General features: G+C 40.4%; 1 protein-coding gene across 1 annotated transcript in view; it reads right to left on the bottom strand.

Annotated features, from left to right (window-relative positions):
• ANKFN1 (ankyrin repeat and fibronectin type III domain containing 1) overlaps positions 1–18,203 on the bottom strand; it is a 155,212-nt gene that overhangs the window by 54,255 nt on the left and 82,754 nt on the right. Inside the window, exons 8-10 of the mRNA XM_089508231.1 lie at positions 16,395–16,502; positions 3,016–3,115; positions 1,332–1,464 (exon numbers count right to left, since the gene is read on the bottom strand). Coding sequence (XP_089364357.1) covers positions 1,332–1,464; positions 3,016–3,115; positions 16,395–16,502 — 341 coding nt within the window. The remainder of the gene's footprint in view (positions 1–1,331; positions 1,465–3,015; positions 3,116–16,394; positions 16,503–18,203) is intronic.

Genomic DNA, 18,203 nt, shown 5'->3' on the forward strand with positions numbered 1-18,203 from the left:
TCCTTACACTTCCACTAAGCTGGTTTAGCCATGTTTAATTGTATTTACCTTTTAATAAAATAAAATAAAATGGCGTGAAAAACATCTATTCCCTTGCGTCATTTGGAGTTAGAACAACATCACAAGGGGACTCTCTCCATCAAATCCTGTTTGTGGAACAAATGATATTGCTGTCTAGAAACAATTATGAGAAAGCAGAGGAAATGCATGCATGAAGCACATTACTAAAACAGCAGTAAACCATTGTGGAAATTGCTGCTATACAAAGATATATTTGCCTTGCCCTTATTTTAGCCACAATATATTTACAGCACCTCTCCCTGACTGAGGGTCCAGCTCATTAGACTTTAAGCTCACCCTCTGTCATCTGATTTATCTTTCCATTACTCAAGAAAATCCCAATATTTTCCTCTCTCCTAGCTCTTTTATGCCCCAGGGACTAAATTAGATGGGACAGAAGGAGGCCCATGAGTTTTAAAGCCAGATCTACTTTAGGTAATCTGAAGCTGGGTGGTAGGGGAATCTGATTTAAGGAGCAAAACATGGCACTTGATTGAGCAAAGCTGAAGCCCCCAATCCTCTGCCCTATGGCTCACCTCCCAGCAACCCATTACTTAAAATCCCCTTTCCTGCATCCTTGTCTGACCCTAAAAATGAATCCAGATGGAATAAAGGTGCCTGGAGAAATAATGGACAAACTTTGGGTCATGAAGAGGGTTCATTTCTCCCAACTTGCATGTCTCCTTTGTTTCCATCAGTCTGAACCACCTCCCTGTGCATGCACAGTATCCATGCAACTATAGTACCTTTGGGTCTGAACACATGTAATGTCTAGACTGATAGCAACCCAAGCGGTACATCATCCAAGCCTGGCAATACTTTTCCTTCCACTACCTTTTTCCCTTCTCCCACCTCAGTCTGTATCATGAGCCCCAGTGAGCTTTCAAACATATTTCAGTTAGGGAAGCAACAGGAGAAAAATGTCCCCTTGAGTCATGGCTCTCCCTTTTGCTGTACTGATGTTGGTTTCTCAAGATGAAGGGGTGGGCAACCTTCAGCCCCCTAGATCTTGCTAAGTAACAGCATCTATAATCCATTATCATTGAGCATTCTGGCCAGGAATGATTGGAGATTGAACAAAAAACTGAAGGCTCACAGGTCTACTACATGCTTTCTATGGCCTACCCTATTATACTTCCTCATGCAACATGGAAATACATGTAGCAGGAGTCTGGCTGCTTGTCTAGAAAGGAGACATATCACTCACTGCACTGACCCTGGAGCTGGAGAGTTTAGTCAAATGAGGAAAGGTATATAGGCTGGAACTGTACCTTTGTGAACCAGAGAAAATCTTGCATAATGGAACTGGTATGAGAATCGTCGATTTCCACAATCGGGATTTGATCTTCATTGGTTACCAACATGTTATCTTTGTAATAAAATATCACAGCTAAATAAAGTCCTCTGCAACCAAAGAAGAAAAAACAGAATTAGAAAGCTGATCTGGGAAGGCTAAAGACTTGAACATTGTGGAGCAAGAGCAAGTTATTATGTTCCTCTTCTGGCTTGGAAACTAACTGAAGAAATAGATTTTACTATATTGTTCCTGTGAGGGAGAAATTCCCAGAAATGTCATGATACCAAATTCCAGCAAATACTACAAAATAGCTTCAAAAATGTCAAAAATGGTGTTGCCTTCCTTGTTGAAGCAAAACAACTCATGAGGTCAGTTTTTTAAATATATATATATATAAATTCTGCTTGTACAAGCAGTAGCACAGATTCAGTATATGACCTAAAAGAATTGCAAGGGAAGATCATTTCTGGGTGGTCAAACTGTCTTAAGGGAAGCTCCCTCCTCTCCAGTGATCCTTTTTCCTGAAGAAAGACTTAGTCCCACTGATGAACCCCTCATTAGCTTCCAAAGGTTCCCCTGGTCATGGTGTGAAGACCGTAAATCACAGCACTCTGAGATGTACAGCAATATGATTCAGTATTGCATCCACCTGAATCAATGGGGTTATTTTGGATTTACATCAGTGTAACAGAGCATCATTTTGTCCAGTGTATCTGCAGTAATGTTTACACAAAACCCATTCCTTTAAAATATTTACATTTGTAATTAGTTAATACATTAATCAGTGGATTTAGTGAACTGAAGGACCCCTTGGGACCTCTTTGGAAAGAACCAACCTCTTTTCAAAATACAAAGAAGACAAAAGTCAAGCTGAAGTGTCTTGGTGATGAAAGAAGACATAATCCAGCAGCGTGTATAAGGTTCATTCATGGAGACCAAAGGTTTGAAATGCAGAACTAGGTAGGTTCTGCCTCTCAAAGGTTACATTGCAATAGAAGACAGCCAAAAACATTAACCCACCCCTGGGTTTGCAAGTAAAGCAGCAGCCTGCAGAACATGTTTTGATGGCATTTAAAAAGCAAATTGTGAAGAACTTTCACTGCAAGGAAAAAGTATAGCCCCCCCCCCCCCCACTTTAAAGCACTTATTGCTAGCTATTTAATAATACAGATTTTATAGCACGAGATCACAAGTAAGTATGTATACACTGCAGCCTTAGTGCATATAGGACTGCAGCCACAGACTTAGCTGGGTGTAAGCCCCATTCATCTCAATGCCTTCAGAGGAGGAATGTAAAGCATGAGGTGGGAATCATGTGGCTCTCCAGATGTTGTTGGGCTGCAACTCCCATCAGCCCTAACTAGTGGTGAGAAATATGGGGACTTGCAACATCTGGAAGGCTGTATGATCCCCACCCCTGATGTACAAAACTGCATGCCAACTAAGTTTTTTTTTAATAACCCAAAGTTAAAAATTGGCAGAAGGTCCCGGAATATTCCAAAGGGAGACTTTGCTGCCCTGCTTATAGCTATTGCTCTGGCTCACAATGTTTTTCTGAATCCTAAAGAATTTCTGAGAACAAACTTTGAATTATGTAAGGGAGATGCATTTGGGAGTTTCAACTGTAAAAACTGGAAATCTGCTGTTGTCAAACAAACCTTTTCAAAGTCTTTACAAACTTGTTTGAAGAATGGAACAGATGCTTCAGGCTTCTTGAGACAGATTGCTTGCGACCAGCATTTTGCAGCTTAGAACTATCTGGAGTGGAGAGACATTTAAAGAAAGAGAAGAGCGAAAGGAAGAAATAAAAGAAAAACATGGCATGAGGGAGGGAAGAAGTAAATTTGGTTTGTAATGAAAATATTATGTAACACAACTCTTTTGAGGCCACAGCAACCATCAACAGAAAGGTTTAACTAAGACATACAGTGGTGTCTTACAGACAAGGGGGTGAGGACGAAACTCACACTAAAATGGTGGTTAGAGGTATCCCCCTAGTCCATAAACCACCTACCTACCTACCTACCTACCTACCTACCTACCTACCTACCTTCCTTCCTTCCTTCCTTCCTTCTTGTTTCTTACACATTTTTATTTCAAAGAAAAAGAAGGTGGTAATAGCAAGTAAAGGGGTGACATACTGTATTGTAAGTATGCATACAAAGCTGAAATACCCTAAAGGCATCAAAGCCTGTCTGATCTTGGAGGCTAAGCAGGGTCAGTCCTGGTTAGTACTTGGATGGGAGATGGGCAGTGAATACCAGGTGCATTTTGGAAGAAGTAACCCTCTGAGTATTCCTTGCCTTAAAAAACCCTTTGAAATTGAATGGGTCACCATAAGTCAACAGGCAACTTGAAGGCACATACAGGGATGTGTAAGTGTGTGTGCATGTGCATATTGCTAGTTAAAATATTTTTAGGCTGTTTCTCCTAAGTCAACTTAACATGATACAACCCCATTCAATAATAGAACTGTAGATTAATAAAATCAACAAACTCTAGCAATGAAAACAAACCTCAGACACTACAGATGGTACAGATGTCCCATGCCTGCCTGTTTCTATCTGTCTGTCTGTCTATCTGGTGTGTGTGTGTGTGTGTGAGAGAGAGAGAGAGAGAGAGAGAGAGAGAGAGAGAGAGAATGCACATGTGAGAGAGTTTATATTGAGAAATGTACATACATAATAAAATAAATAAATAAACTTTATTCTTAAACCCTGACTTTCTGTTGCAGCAATCAAGGCAGCTTACGTGACTAGAATATGTTGGAATAAAACATACTTTCAATAAATAAATTGACACCCCCCCCCCCCCCCCGAAACAGTATTAAATACAATACAGTTTAAAAATTAAACCTGTTCAAAAGACAGCAATTTTCTAGGAGAGGCAGTGGTTACTTAAAGTAGGGAGAGTAGAGAAATTAGATTGAACTATTCTGGGATGGCCTGCCGGAAGAGATGCATCTTTTTTGAAGCTGTCTAGGCTGGTAATTTGACGGATCTCCTCTGTCAAGGTGTTCCATAGTCTGGGAGCAGCAATGGGGAATATTCTCTGGGAGGTTGCCGTTAGTCTGTTTTTTATGGGTTACAATAAATTCCTCCCAGGACCTGAGGGTGCAGGGTGGATGCAGGGCAGAAATGTATGGGAGGAAAGCGTCAAATATTCCCCAACATATTTCATGACTATTCTGATGAAATCCCAATCACACCCATCTGGTATAAAGTAAAAATGAGAGAGAGAGACTTCTAATCATAGTTCTCCCGAATAGAATTTAGTTTGGTCCTGGCCCTTTATGTCTCTCTTCTTTAAAACCCTGATATTTGGTTGGTGCAAGAGTGTTAGTGGAGGAGTACCTTTGCACTCTGGACCCATTTTTTAATTATAGTGATGGCAACTTGTAGCCCTCCAGATGTTTCTGGATGTCAAACCCCATCATCTCTCATTATAGTCTATACTGGCTGGTGATGATAGGGGCTGCAATCTAAGAATATTTGTAGGTTCTTGTTCACTCCCCCTGCTTTAAGCCAGAGTTTGGAAAAGTTCTTTTTTTATACTACATTTCCCAGAATACCCCACTCAGAGAGGCCACTCGGAGGCCGAATTCTAACATTGTTTTCTTCAGACTTGTTAAAATTTGGAGCATCTCATTCCACTAGGAATCACTCCTGGTTAGTACTAGTTTAAAGGACAGTTAAAACAATGCTGTGTACCTTAACAAATCTTGCTGTATCTAAGGGCCCATCTACACTATAGAAATAATGCAGTTTGACACCACTTTAAGTGCTGCACTTCCAGCCTATGGAATCCTAGAATCCAAGGTCATTAGCTTTTTCTGCCTAAGAGTGCTGGTCCCTAACAAAATTACAAATCCCAGGATCCATTGCAGTTAAAGTGGTGTCAAACTGCATTATTTCTATAGTGGAGATGCATCCTGGATCTCGTTATCTTTCATTATCTTTCATTTATTTCATAAAAACTAGACATGAGCTTTTGATTCCTCTCCTTGTGAGAGACTGATGATTCCATTTTATGGACCCTTGTTGTTTTGATTAGCAAGATAAAATCTGTACAAGGACCCAGGTTAAATCTGAGACTGTTGTCATGCTCACCTCTCCTTGTTGCTAAAAGAAGTGAAGAAGAAGAAAAAAATCTTGTCAGCTTTTTGGATATTCTCAAAAGAGAAGATATCTCCTAAACTTATTGTGTCAAAAGAAGATATCTGACTTCATCTTCTGAACAAGTTTGAACACATTTGTTCCTATCAAAAACTATATCTGTAAGCATTCAGAATACATTTTTAAATGAATTCATTTGCATCCTAGTTTGCACAGTGAAACGGATGAAAATAGGCACAATGTTAGCATCATTATCCTGTATAGCTTCTTCTTTTTTAATCAAATGTAAATGAATTTTCTTTTCTTTTTTATAAACAGCATGAAAGGCAGGAAAGCAGAATAACCTACATAATGCCTAATTTGCTTGGATGTCAGTTAACCAAGGTCAGAAATTCAGGCTTCAGTAGTTAAAACTCAGCAAACCTTTATTCAGTAATTATGCATCTTCACCAGAGACGTATGGTGTCAGAACTAAACATTAGCAATGTCTAATTAGACCACACACAATTTCAAAGTATTGGTAGACCAATTGTTCATTATTACACATTCAAAACAACATTGGTTCTCTCATTTCACATACTGCCCCTTCCTTGTTTGTTCATCCAGTTTCTTCCCAGCAGAATGACCTTGGGTAGTTTTGGTTCATGCCTGCCTCATTTATTTTATCATCATATCACCTGTGTGATGACCATTGCCTTGCAGTAATTGCTTCACTACATATATCATCATAATACCTCAGCCTGCCCCTAAAATCATGGCATGCAAGATACCTAAATGCAGCTCCTAACACTTAGATATTCCTTTAATTGTGATGGTCCCATCCTACAGAATAGTACATTATATTGGGCCTATGGTATCTGCTGGAGTTTGGTTCCAGGACCTCAATCGATAGCAAAATCTGTGGATGCTCAAGTCTCATTAAATACACTGGCATAGTGAAATGGCGTCTGTTATAGAAAAGGGTAAAACTAAGGTTTGCTTTTTGGAATTTGTATATACTGTATTTTTTACTATTTTCAAGCTGTGGATGTTGAATCCATGGATTAAGAATCTGTGATATGAAGGGCCAGCTGTACTACACTACTGCAGATTGTGAGGTGCTTGGCATTCTCTGGGGAGATTGACTCCTTCTTAACTGCAACACTTGAAGTTTCTCTCTCAGACTTCTAAAAGTTCCTCCCTACACTGCAAATCCCAAGATTCCAAGCTCCAGAAAAAGAGATTGTGCCTAAATGTTAAGAAGATCTTCCTGACCATAAGAGCTCTTCAACAGTGGGACACACTGCCTCAGAGTATGGTGGACTCTCCTTCTTTGGAGGTTTATAAACAGAGTCTAGATAGCCATCTGTCAAGGGTGCTTTGATTGTGAGTTACTGCATGACAGGGGGGCTGGACTAGATGGCCCTTGTGATTTCTTCCAACTCTATGATTCTAAGATTCACTGCCTGACATGAGGGTCCCAATTTGTGTGACAGAATTCTCGTCTGTGCATCAGTGCACATACAGGACTCTCCATGGGGATGGAGATTTTTAAAAAGTGGACTTCACTCCAAGGCATTCAGAACCTAGGTATACCTCAAGGGAGTTGTAGAGAGACAGAGTGCCTAGACTGAATGGATGGAGAAAAACGGGAAAAAAGTGATGGTCTGAGCAAAAAATACATATTTCTGCATACATCCACAGATCACAGCAATGGTAAGGCATGGAGGTAAAGAAATCCTTCTCTGAAGCAAAGGCATTGCCATTTTACACATATCTACTCAGTGGTAAGCCCCTGTTCAATAGGGCTTACGTCCACATATATGTGTGTCAGTTTTCAGTACATATCTGTTGCCCAGCCTTCAATATTTTAGTTTCAACAGTACTTAATTTCCTACTATTTTAGGCCAATAGCTTGCTGCAGCCTGATAGCTTTTTTTAATAATAACTGAAAGTAACTATTTGGTTACTTTTGGAATAATAAGAAAGTAGAGAATTTATTTTCAACATGCAACAACAATGGGAACTAGCTAAAAAAATTCAAGGGCCCGAGACAGACATGCGGGAAGCAGCGTGCCGGCACCAGTTCTAGGCTTTGGGAGCGCACACCAACAGCACGCTCCTGAACCCTAGCATGTAACAATGTCCACACGGGGGGCGGCATCATGACATAAGTGATGCACAGCGTACAGACGCCACTACACATCACTCACATCACTAATGCATCACGTGCATCAATGGCACACTTGTGACGTCCACTGCATGGACTTAAAAGAACCCGTTTTTTCCGGGTTCTTTTTGGTGTGGAGGGACGCCACACAGTTTAGCTCCTGCGGTACCACTCAGGAACAAAAACAAATGGCTCCAATCTGCCCTTTTAGGGTGGTCTGTAGAATCCCAAAATAACTGTTTGGTTATTTTTTTGAATGACTACAAAGTGGAGAATTTATTTTGGAAATGCAGCTAAGTAGCTAAAGTAATTCAAAGTAATTATCTGGTTACTTTTGAATAACAAGAAAATAAAGAATTTCTATTAGAAATGCAACCGTTGTGGTGATTAGCTATACTTTGAGCCCTTTGCTCAGAAAGTCAATTTCCTGAGTTCTGGAGCTGAAGTATACAGAGACATGGGGCAGAGGGCTCACATGTGCCTCTGCTCCCCAGTCTAAACCCTCATACATGTTCTAGAACAACTGGATAGAGCTCTGAAGTTCCATGGCATTATGCTGGGTTTTGCTGGTGAAACTGAGAGGGGATGTACAACAGGTGTCTCTCAACTGATTCCTTCTTGCTTATTTGCTAATTCCCTGCAACCAGAAGAAAAGGTTAGGATCATTGCTGTGAATGGGAGACTTGACTTTTTAAAAATAAATAAAGAAAGAAAAAGCACTGCGGTACTTTAAGAAACCTACTCTGCAGTTATCCCAGCAAAATAAATAGCAGGGCACATTTAACACTGGAAAAATATGCTGCTTAGCTAGTCAATGGTTTGGCTCCACTCCACAAGCACTTTAACGGCTGCTACTAAAGAACCGACACACACAAGAACTACCGCAACTATTCCAGCCCTGTTGATTGCTTTTGTTTTTATGACCTTGTATAAACAGAGGCCAGAAATACTGAAGTGGGATTAAAAAATAATTTGGGATCCACAGGAAGAAGGCATTTGAATGGCCTGCCATTTAATTAGCTAATAAATAACATGGCAAGGTACTAATTGTATGGCAGCAAAGATATATTTAAAGGCAAAGCTGTATCAATAAATGATAAGGCAAATTGGTGCTGGGACTATTACAATGAAAACTTTCATGCAAACACTTGAAATTAACAGAAAAAACCCGAAAGAAAAACAACAACTAGACCTTAGATTTCTATGAGAAGAAACATTTAAACCTGCCCTATGCTTAAGCAGTTCAGATTATGTTTTGGTGTTGAAACATAAGTGATCCTTTCATGTCTCACTAAATAAAAACAAATGCAAGTGGGGAGATAGGGGGAAGAAAGGAGACATGGGATTTCTGGTGTATAGCTGGTAGAGTGGTTGCATCCTTTATTTATTTATTACAGAGCACAGTTATATATTTTAGAGGCTGTCCAATCCCAGTCTGGTTGGCTTCATCTTATCATTAAATAATCATAAAGAGAGAGAGAGAGCAAGGGCTTTGAAGTTTGCCATCTACCTTTAACACATGGAGAGAAAACTAGCCAGGTGAAAAGGACATCTGGTTGTAGTCATCTCCCATGGGTGAAAAGTACTGCAATTTTATTTAGATTAGAAACAGACATGACATTGTTGTAGCTGTTCTAGGAAGGGTGGCTGGCAGATTGTCACACTTCCTGAAGTGGCTTGAGATGGTGAGATGCCCCAGTCACTTCAAGAACTGGGGCTCACACTACTGTGATGTGGGTGTTTTGAGAGAGGTTGAAGAAGGATCTACAGCACATCAGAAGGAAGTCCCAAATATGTCTGGGATTCTAGCAATATCCTACACTGGCAGTTGGTTACACCAAGGCAATCCCCTTCACTGGCAATCAGTTGCTCAAGGAGAGATCCAATATGCTTCTTATGCAATATTTGAGCTCTAGGTACAGTAAAACAACCAGTGGCTTCTTGACACAATGCTCTCTCTTACACATGCACACATGGCCAAAGACTTGTGGAGGCATGTCCAAATAACATATGTCGACCGAGGGAGCAAGTTACTTACTGCTCTTACTTTCAGGAAGTTCTTCCTAACATTTAGGCACAATCTCTTTTTCTGGAGCTTGGGATCCTGGGATTTGCAGTGTAGGGAGGAGCCTTTAGAATTCTGTAATAGAAACATCTATTGTTGCAGTTCAGGAGTCAAATTACTTCTTTTTCCCTGGGTCCATAAGGGCAGACAGATGGCACTTGGGCACATCCCTGTGGCCAGTTTGTAGGTGGCCAGTCGAGCAGCAAGCAGGCAGAGAGGGAGCCTGGCCAAACCATCACTACCAGCGGTTCAACATTCTATTCCCCAAAACTCCATGCTCTGAGAGAGGTTTAGCCATTAGTTTCCGGGCAAAGTACAAAGTGTTGGTTATTACCTTTACAGACCTACATGGCTTGAGTCTAGGGGGCTGTCCAGACCACCCCAAAGGGACAGGCTGGAGGCTCCCAGTGTCCCTCCAGATCAAAAAGAACCCCCCAAAAATGGGTTCTTTTTGGCATGCAAGGATGATGTCATCAGTGTACCACTGGTACACTGTGACACGTCCACGATGCAAGCGTGGCACCCAGAGGTGTGGATGTGGCACAGAGCGTGTGTCGTGCATGTGTGCCACATATGGATGGCACCACATAAAAATGGCACCATTCATATGTGTTAGGGTTCTGGAGCGTGCGGATGCTGTGCACTCCGGAACCCTAAAATTGGCCTGAGGACAGTGCTTCCCACCTGTTTGTCTCGGGCCTTGGTTAACTACAGGATCATCTTCTCCTGTACAATCTGCCCTGTACATTCATGTCCCCTGGGAAATGTTTGCTCCAACAACCCAGGACTAGACTACCAATGGTTTCCCAGAGGGCTTTGTTGTCTGCTTGCCCCAGACTGTGGAATGACCTGCTGGAACAGAGCTGAAAACGCTGACTGTATTTCAAACAGCATTAAAGACATATCTCTTCTGGTAGACTTACACAATCAATTTTAAATCATGACTTTTTAATTGTATATGTACTCTGTAAGTGTACTTTAATGATTGCATAGTGTTGTGTTTAAACTATGGGTTTATGTATTTTTAATTGCGTTTTGTATTAATATGATGTACCCTGCCTTGAGGAAAGGCAGGGAATTGTTGTTGTTACTGAAGATGAGATGGCTAAATCAACAGTTGTCACAGAGTCTTCAAATTGCCACAGCCAAATGGGCGTAACATTTTGCATAACTGGGCTACTTTGCAGGGCTCCTTTCTTCCCTCTCTCTCTGTTAGTGTATTCTTGGCAGGCTGACTTGACATGTCTTAGTCTCTTCAAAAGTAAATAATAATGTGAGAAAGCTTCACATCTCTACTCTGTACACAAGATGGTGTGAAACACATTCTAGCCTCTTGCAAAAAAACGGCAGGGAGTGTGAGAGTATCTGAAATTCTGTTCATGGGTTGGTATTCACAGGACTAACTTGGCATAGTTAAAAAGCATGTGCATCCAGAGAAGGTCATGAGAATAGGCCTCCTCATTCGTGTTTCCTAGCTATGCCCTCTCTTCTAGCCTTGCTTTGAAATAGGCTGCTGTCCAACGTGTGAAACTCTGCTCTTTGCCAGATGAGGTAAGAGAGCCAGTTCTGCAGCTCACAGATCAAATTACTATTCAAACATTTGTTAGGATTAGCTTTGGACTTAGCCATCCAGGATTTTACTGGACCAATGCCACTGAAAGAGAATAAAGCATAAGTATCATAATGAAAAAGTTTTAATTTTCCTTCTCACCTTAGATTATCACGACAGTTACGTTTAACTACAAATAATTTATCTGAAATGAATAATGATCAAAGGAAAGGCCTAAGAATGGGGAAGATGAGACTCCTAAGATCTTAGAGCTACACAATGCCAAGCAATCAGTAATCACAGAAACTTGGTTATAGTAGTCATGAACACAAATGGATGATCTTTTTTCTTGTAATCACTAATAGTCCCCCCCTCCCCCCAGGAAGATTAAACATTGGAAAGCAAAGCTCCTTCTCTAAGGACACTATCATATTACTATGGAGGTTCAAAAGCAACATTGGGTCTATATGGAAACCCTCTTAAATGAAATATGCACAACAGCACTGTAAGGCTTCTTTGCAATATTTCTGCATTTTTGCATACCCTTCAACTGCTCTGCATTGGCAGGGAGAGTCTCGGTTAAGCCTCTATCATCCCACTTTTTCATCTGCTTTTGACACGTGCCAGTTTCTTTCTCCCTCTCCCACTTTTCCTTTTGTCCTTAGGTTACTTCAATTGCTCCAAGCTGAGTTCAGTGTGCAAAAGTAGTTTGTACTCAGTTAATTCAGCATGGAGAAGAGGAGAGGAGGGGGCGTGATTTCCCCCTTCCCAATAGGTTCAGGCAAAAGCAAACTGCCCCAGCCTCTCCTAACTGGCCTATTTTATTTTTCATTAACAATTGTTGCTATCTCAGCCACCCTCTGATGTTGCTTGGCCATACATATCCCAATTTTCATATGAAATGTTGGAGGATATATCTTTGTTTACATCATCATTTGATAATGTAGAACTTGGTACATTATGAAAGAGTATGCTCTAGTACCCTACCTAAGCTCAGTTATGGATGGCTTAAGCATGTTATTATATTCACTTTTTCCAGTCTCTGCTGGAACAAGCCTTATACTGTTTTCCTATCCTCTCTTTGTATAATTGTTCTAGTCACCACTTGGCAAGACAGACTCCTGCTCCCCGCACAGAACTACATTTGCTAGCATTCCCTGGGAGGAGAAATGACTATATTAAACCAAGTCTGAAATGGAGACATAGCCCCATGATTGCTATATGAGTTGTTCAGTAGAAAAATTAATGCTAAGCAACAGTGTGACATTTGCTGTTCTCATGAAGGACAGAACTATGTATTATTTTAAAACAAACCACAGGGTTCCATCCCAACAATGTATATTTCTTGTTATGTTAATACAGGGGCTAGAAGGATATCTGCAGGAGATCTCTGATGGATGGGAGAGAGGGGTACTTAATACTTCTGCGACCTCTTGATTTCCCCCTGGCTTAGGGACCAGACATAAACCCATGGTGTTATGTGTGGGTCTGTATATTTGCTGTGAGGAGTGGCAGAGGCACAAGCAAAATTCAGCCCCTCTTCTTCATTGTCTGATTTGTTTGTGCATATCATCTCCATCAGTGCATGCGTGTCACCTCAGCAAACACACAGTTCTCAAGCAGTGGTGAATTCTGGAGTGCCACTGTTTGTTGCAACATTCCCATAGGAGAGTCCCCAAAAGGCAGGGAACTTTGTGGACCCAGGTCAGTAGTCTAGTTCTAGAAGTTTTCATGTCTGCCAAGAACAAATCTTTTCTAAACCCAATTGGGATTGAGTTACCCACATAAGACCAACCAACTGGCAACTATTTTGGTTTACAGTGTGTATAAGTGAGAGCAATATAACTGACTGGCAATATCCATATTCCCCACAGCTACTGTGAGGATTTCCTTTCACAACCAATCTCAGGGGAAAAGAAAAACTTGAGAGAGGCATGCAGATGAAGTACTCTGTCCTCCTACTTAAGAGACTCTGGTGCTTCAACCCTGAGAGCCTTGCTTTCACAAGACCAGTGTAGTCAAGGTAAGTGCAGAACACTCTCTAGCTGTGTGGAAAAAATGGGTGATTGGAAGAATATTTGAAAATATATTCAAAGATGGTTGAGAAATAGTTTCTCAAAAGTAGGCAAACCAATGAAGAGAATCCTAAATGGGGAGAATCTGTGCAGTTTGGGAATTAATGTATGTGAAAAATGACATTTTTACATAGAAAATGGCAATTTTTGTGCAGAAAACCAGTTTCCTTCTATGCAGAAATTAATACAGTACATCTCCACAGGAAATCCCACTTCCAAAATGTACAGTTTTCCACACTTTTCTCACAGTGAGAAAAAAAAATAATGAAATTATTTATTCTAGTCTGCAAGAATGAAATTTATGGAAATTTATATCCCTAGACAAAACCAATCATTAGATGCAGGGGTGGGAATCGGGAAGATTTCCAGAAGCTATTGGACTGCAACTCTCAGCACTACTTTCACTTGGCTTTGCTGGCTACGGCTGATGGAAGTTACAGTCCAGCAATTTATTGAGGCCCACACAATTCATACCTCTTCTCCATAGCATGAAAGTACACCCTATTTTAGGAAAGAAAGCAACAAATAATGATGTGGCTTATATAGTCAGTATGTTGCATGATCATCAAGGTTTACTTTTATCTTCCTGTCCAAATACTACTAAAGGTATCTGCCCCTATTGTGACTAGGGATGTAATTCTTCATTAAATTTCCTCTCAAAGGAAGCAATCAGTTATTCCCTTTTTCCTGTTGTGAGAAAGTCTTTGAAAACTCAAAGAGTATTCACTTTTGGCACTTAATCTACACAAAATTGGTACACACGTATTTTGCATCAGAATATTATTTCCCGTGCAGAAAAAATGGTTTTCTGTGCAAAAAAATAAAATAAAATAAAATAATGCTGCTTTCCATGCAAAATTACCCATAGCATAGTCTTCAGAAAATGGTACTTCTTGGGCAAATTTTTTTGCTGTTTTTTGCAGAAAACAACCTGTGTGAATTTTGTGCAGAATAAATCCTGGACTATGATGATCCTTGACAGTCCAGGATTCTTCTCATCAGGGTTTTTCATCTTTTCAAATACACTGAGTTTTGGCAATTTTGGGGGAATATTTTCAAATATTCTTCCTATCCCACATTGTGACATGCTAGTTATACTACTGAAAAGAGAACATAGTGATCCCAAGAAACTTTGCTATCTGAGGCAAAGCAGATCTCCCCCATTTCCACTCTCAACACAACAAGTCAAGATATATAGTACCTGAGGTCTCTGAGTTTAGTTTAGAGAGAAAATCCCTCCATTCCTGGCAGCTGAAGTTGCTACCTCCACCTCTCACAAAAAAGTATGACTGTACTGCATTTTCACAGCTTTGTTTCAGAGCTCATTTTCATGACACCACCTGCTTGAGGCAGCTGCCTCACTCTGTTTAATTGCAGGGTTAGTCCTCAACGTAGATGTGCAAATTGTTCACCCAGCCGCTCTCACTGCTTCTTTGTATTTTACGAAAAGGGGAGGAGTCTGCATGTCCAAGAGGTTGAATTGTCTCCAAAGATCAGACTTCATGCTTGTAAATTAATTCCATATACTTCTTCCACAAGGAGCTTATGTTCTATAGTCACAAAGGTCAACAAACTATCATGAAGGAAGAAGAAAGGGAAGGTTGTATAGTAGCCTACCTTTTGGGTCTACTTTTGTTGCTCACAGAAACAGAAGCTAGAGAGATAAGTGTAATATTTGCCACATTTTCAAAATGCAATATGAACCAGAAGGCTTCCATGGATCCTAATTAGTGGGGAGAGGAAAAAGCACTTATCTTCATGCACCCTCTCAAATGCTTTTCACTGGGAATTTTTCCTTTATCGTGTGTGGTTGTGTGTGTGTGTGTGTGTGTGTGTGTGTGTGTTCAATGTTGCTATAGTTACAAGAAAGGAGCACACAGGCCCTTGATGGTCATAATTGTTGTATAGTTGTGCACAAAAGAATCAAGGTTTTCTCCTGCAGAAACTGCCAGGGAATTCATTTTGCCCTCACAATACTCCAGTGAACTTGAATAATATTGATTCAACCAGCAATTAGAATGGGTGAAACAGCAGGGGGACGATCAACACATGGTAAACAGTGTGATGCCTACTCTTGCTTTACAAGGCCATAATTTCAACAAGTCGTCACATTTTGTAGATTTTTTTTTTCTTTTTTGAATCTGAAGAAATCCCATTTCAACAGTTCATGGAAAAACAGGGCTTTTAAAAATCTCTCAGACTGCTGCCCTGCTTTTCCTGGTTTGAAAAGTAGTCTGGTTCCTATCAAAGATGAGCAAAGAACCTCTTAGGACATAAACTCTCTCTAGTCTCTCCATTGGGTAGAGCAGAGAACTATTTCAGTTACAATGCAACATTTTCCCTATATAACAAAATCTGTGGATGCTCAAGTCCCATTAAATATAATGGCATAGCAAAACGATGTCCCTTATAAAAATGGAAAATCAAGGTTTGATATTTGAAATTTATACTTTTTTAAAAATGTTTTCAACCGCGGATGCTTGAATCCATGTATAAAAAAATCTGTGTATAAGAAGAGTCGACTGTAGTTAGAGGTGCTGATGGATGCTATAGCCCTTGCCTTAGGTGCTTCTTCCATTAATCTCAGCTATTGTATGAGCCTTTCTATGGATATGCTGCAGGAAGAGAAAACATTTTGTACATGCTTTCTTTTGTCACAGGCCATAGGAGAACAATGAAAGCACAATAGCCTTTAGTCAAAGCGAACCTCAGAAAGAAAATATCAGTTTTAACATAGTATATTATTTATACACACAGAAAAAACTGACGTGCATTTAAACATTTTAATTGGGTTTTGTTTACTGTCCTATGAGAGAGAAGAAAGAATGAAAAGAGAGAGGGGGGAAGAGAGAGGAAGAGAGAGAGAAGTGCTTCAGTGAAAGCGTGTTTTCAAATGTTGGCTGCATTGCCAATTTGGAGAGGCAAGAGCAAGATAGTCTGCTAAAGTGATTCCAGATGGGCCAATATTAATATCTTTCTCTTCCTGATGAATGAGAAGGTATGACCCAGATAGAAAGCTGCTAAAATTACAGGCGCCACGGTGGCTTCGGTTGGTGCCCTACCACATGGATACTTTATCCTTACCTCGGCAACTGTAACTCTGATGAGACGCTCTAACCTGCTGCAGCAAGCGTTCCAGAGCTTCAATCTGTCCCCTGTGCCTCGGCTCCCTGCCATCACAGTCTTTCCAGTCTAGTGAACAAAAGAAACAAACAGAATGAAAATGCAGCAAAGGAAAGAGAGTCATGGCTGAGGGATTATTTCCTCCTGGTGTCTCTTGAATCCAGAGAGAATTGGACAGCAAGTCTGTTTTTAAGTTTGCCCATAGTGAGAACCCTGTGAACATCAGTTTCCCTAGCAAATGGCTACTGCTGTTACTTTGTGTCTATAGCTCAGTCTATCTATATATCTATTATTCTATCTTTTCATTCATTCATCACATGTACATGTGCATACTACCTATAAGTATTGTAGTTTATTATTCTGTGCTTCCTTTTACTTGCAACATAATGGTAAAAAGCACAAGCTGAGGATATGGAAGTCCCCACTTTCATTCTCTACTCAGCCATGAGCTCACTGGTCTGGCCAGGGTTGGCTCTGGAAAAATGTTACCTAAAGTGAAGTGGCAAATGGACCACCCACCCCCACCTCCCACCATACACACTGCATGACAAAATGGAGGAGATATCTAGAGTCAGCCAAACTATTTCAGCAGATGAGACAAATTCCCACAAGAGCCTTAGAACCTGGCAGTACAAAGACAATATTTAATTAAATAAATAATTTGTTTCCCTTTCATTGTTTGTTGTTAACTGGTCTCAAGTCAACCTTGATTCATGGTGGCCCTGTGGATGAAATATCTCCAAGACCCCCTGTCTTCCACTGCTCTGCTCAAGTGTTGTAGATTAATGACTGTGACCTCCTTGATTGAGTATATCCATTTGATGTGTGGTCTTCCTCTTTACTACCCTCTACCTTTCCTAGCATTATGTTGTTTTCTAATGAGTTGTGTCTTCTCATGATGTGGCCAATGTATGACAGCCACATCTTGGCTTCTAAAGGGATTTCAGACTTGATCTGTTTAGGGACTTATTTGTTCATCTTTTTGGCTATCCAAGGTATCCTCAGCAGTCTTTTCCACCACATCTCAAATGAGTTGATTTTCTTTTTATCCACTTTCTTTACTGTACAGCTCTCACATCTGTGCATGATGAGGGGAATACAGATGTGAGAGCTGGACAGTGAAGAAAGTGGATAAAAAGAAAATCAACTCATTTGAGATGTGGTAGAGAAGAGTGCTGAGGATAACTCAGGCAGCCAAAAAGATGAACAAATGGGTCCTTGAACAGATAAAGTCTGAAATACGTCTAGAAGCCAAGATGATCAAATATAGGCTGTCATACATTGGCCATGCTATATACTATGGCTATGTCACACTATATAAACAAGGTGTCAAAACAACAAATCTACTATAAAGTAAACATACAGAAAACAGGGATTGATGGAGTGACTCAGTTCCAGTACAGCTGTGCAATGGTCCTCCATGTGTAGGTTTAATTAGAAAAAATTCAGTGATCTCCAGAGTAGCCACTAAGGTGGTTCATTATGTTCACCATGTGAACCTAATGGCCATGGTATGTCATCATAGGAGAAGAGGCCAGCCACACATAACTATAATTTCCAAGAGGGGCAATAGAGAGGTCATAACCCAAACCTTAAAGAAAACCAATTGTCTCATGCAGTGGACAATAGTGGCCAAATGCAGTAGTTCATGCAGGAGAGATGGAAGCTGCAATATCAATGAGGTCATCATCTATTCTGGAACTATGAAAATCATGGTGTATCTCCTCTACTTGTACTGTTACCTTGCAGTTTTTATGTTTTTGTTGTTGT

The sequence above is a fragment of the Sceloporus occidentalis genome, unplaced genomic scaffold (assembly GCF_023333645.1).
Source record: "Sceloporus occidentalis isolate IW3139 unplaced genomic scaffold, rSceOcc1.0.p SCAF_1, whole genome shotgun sequence".
In the NCBI taxonomy this organism is placed as follows: Eukaryota; Metazoa; Chordata; class Lepidosauria; order Squamata; family Phrynosomatidae; genus Sceloporus; species Sceloporus occidentalis.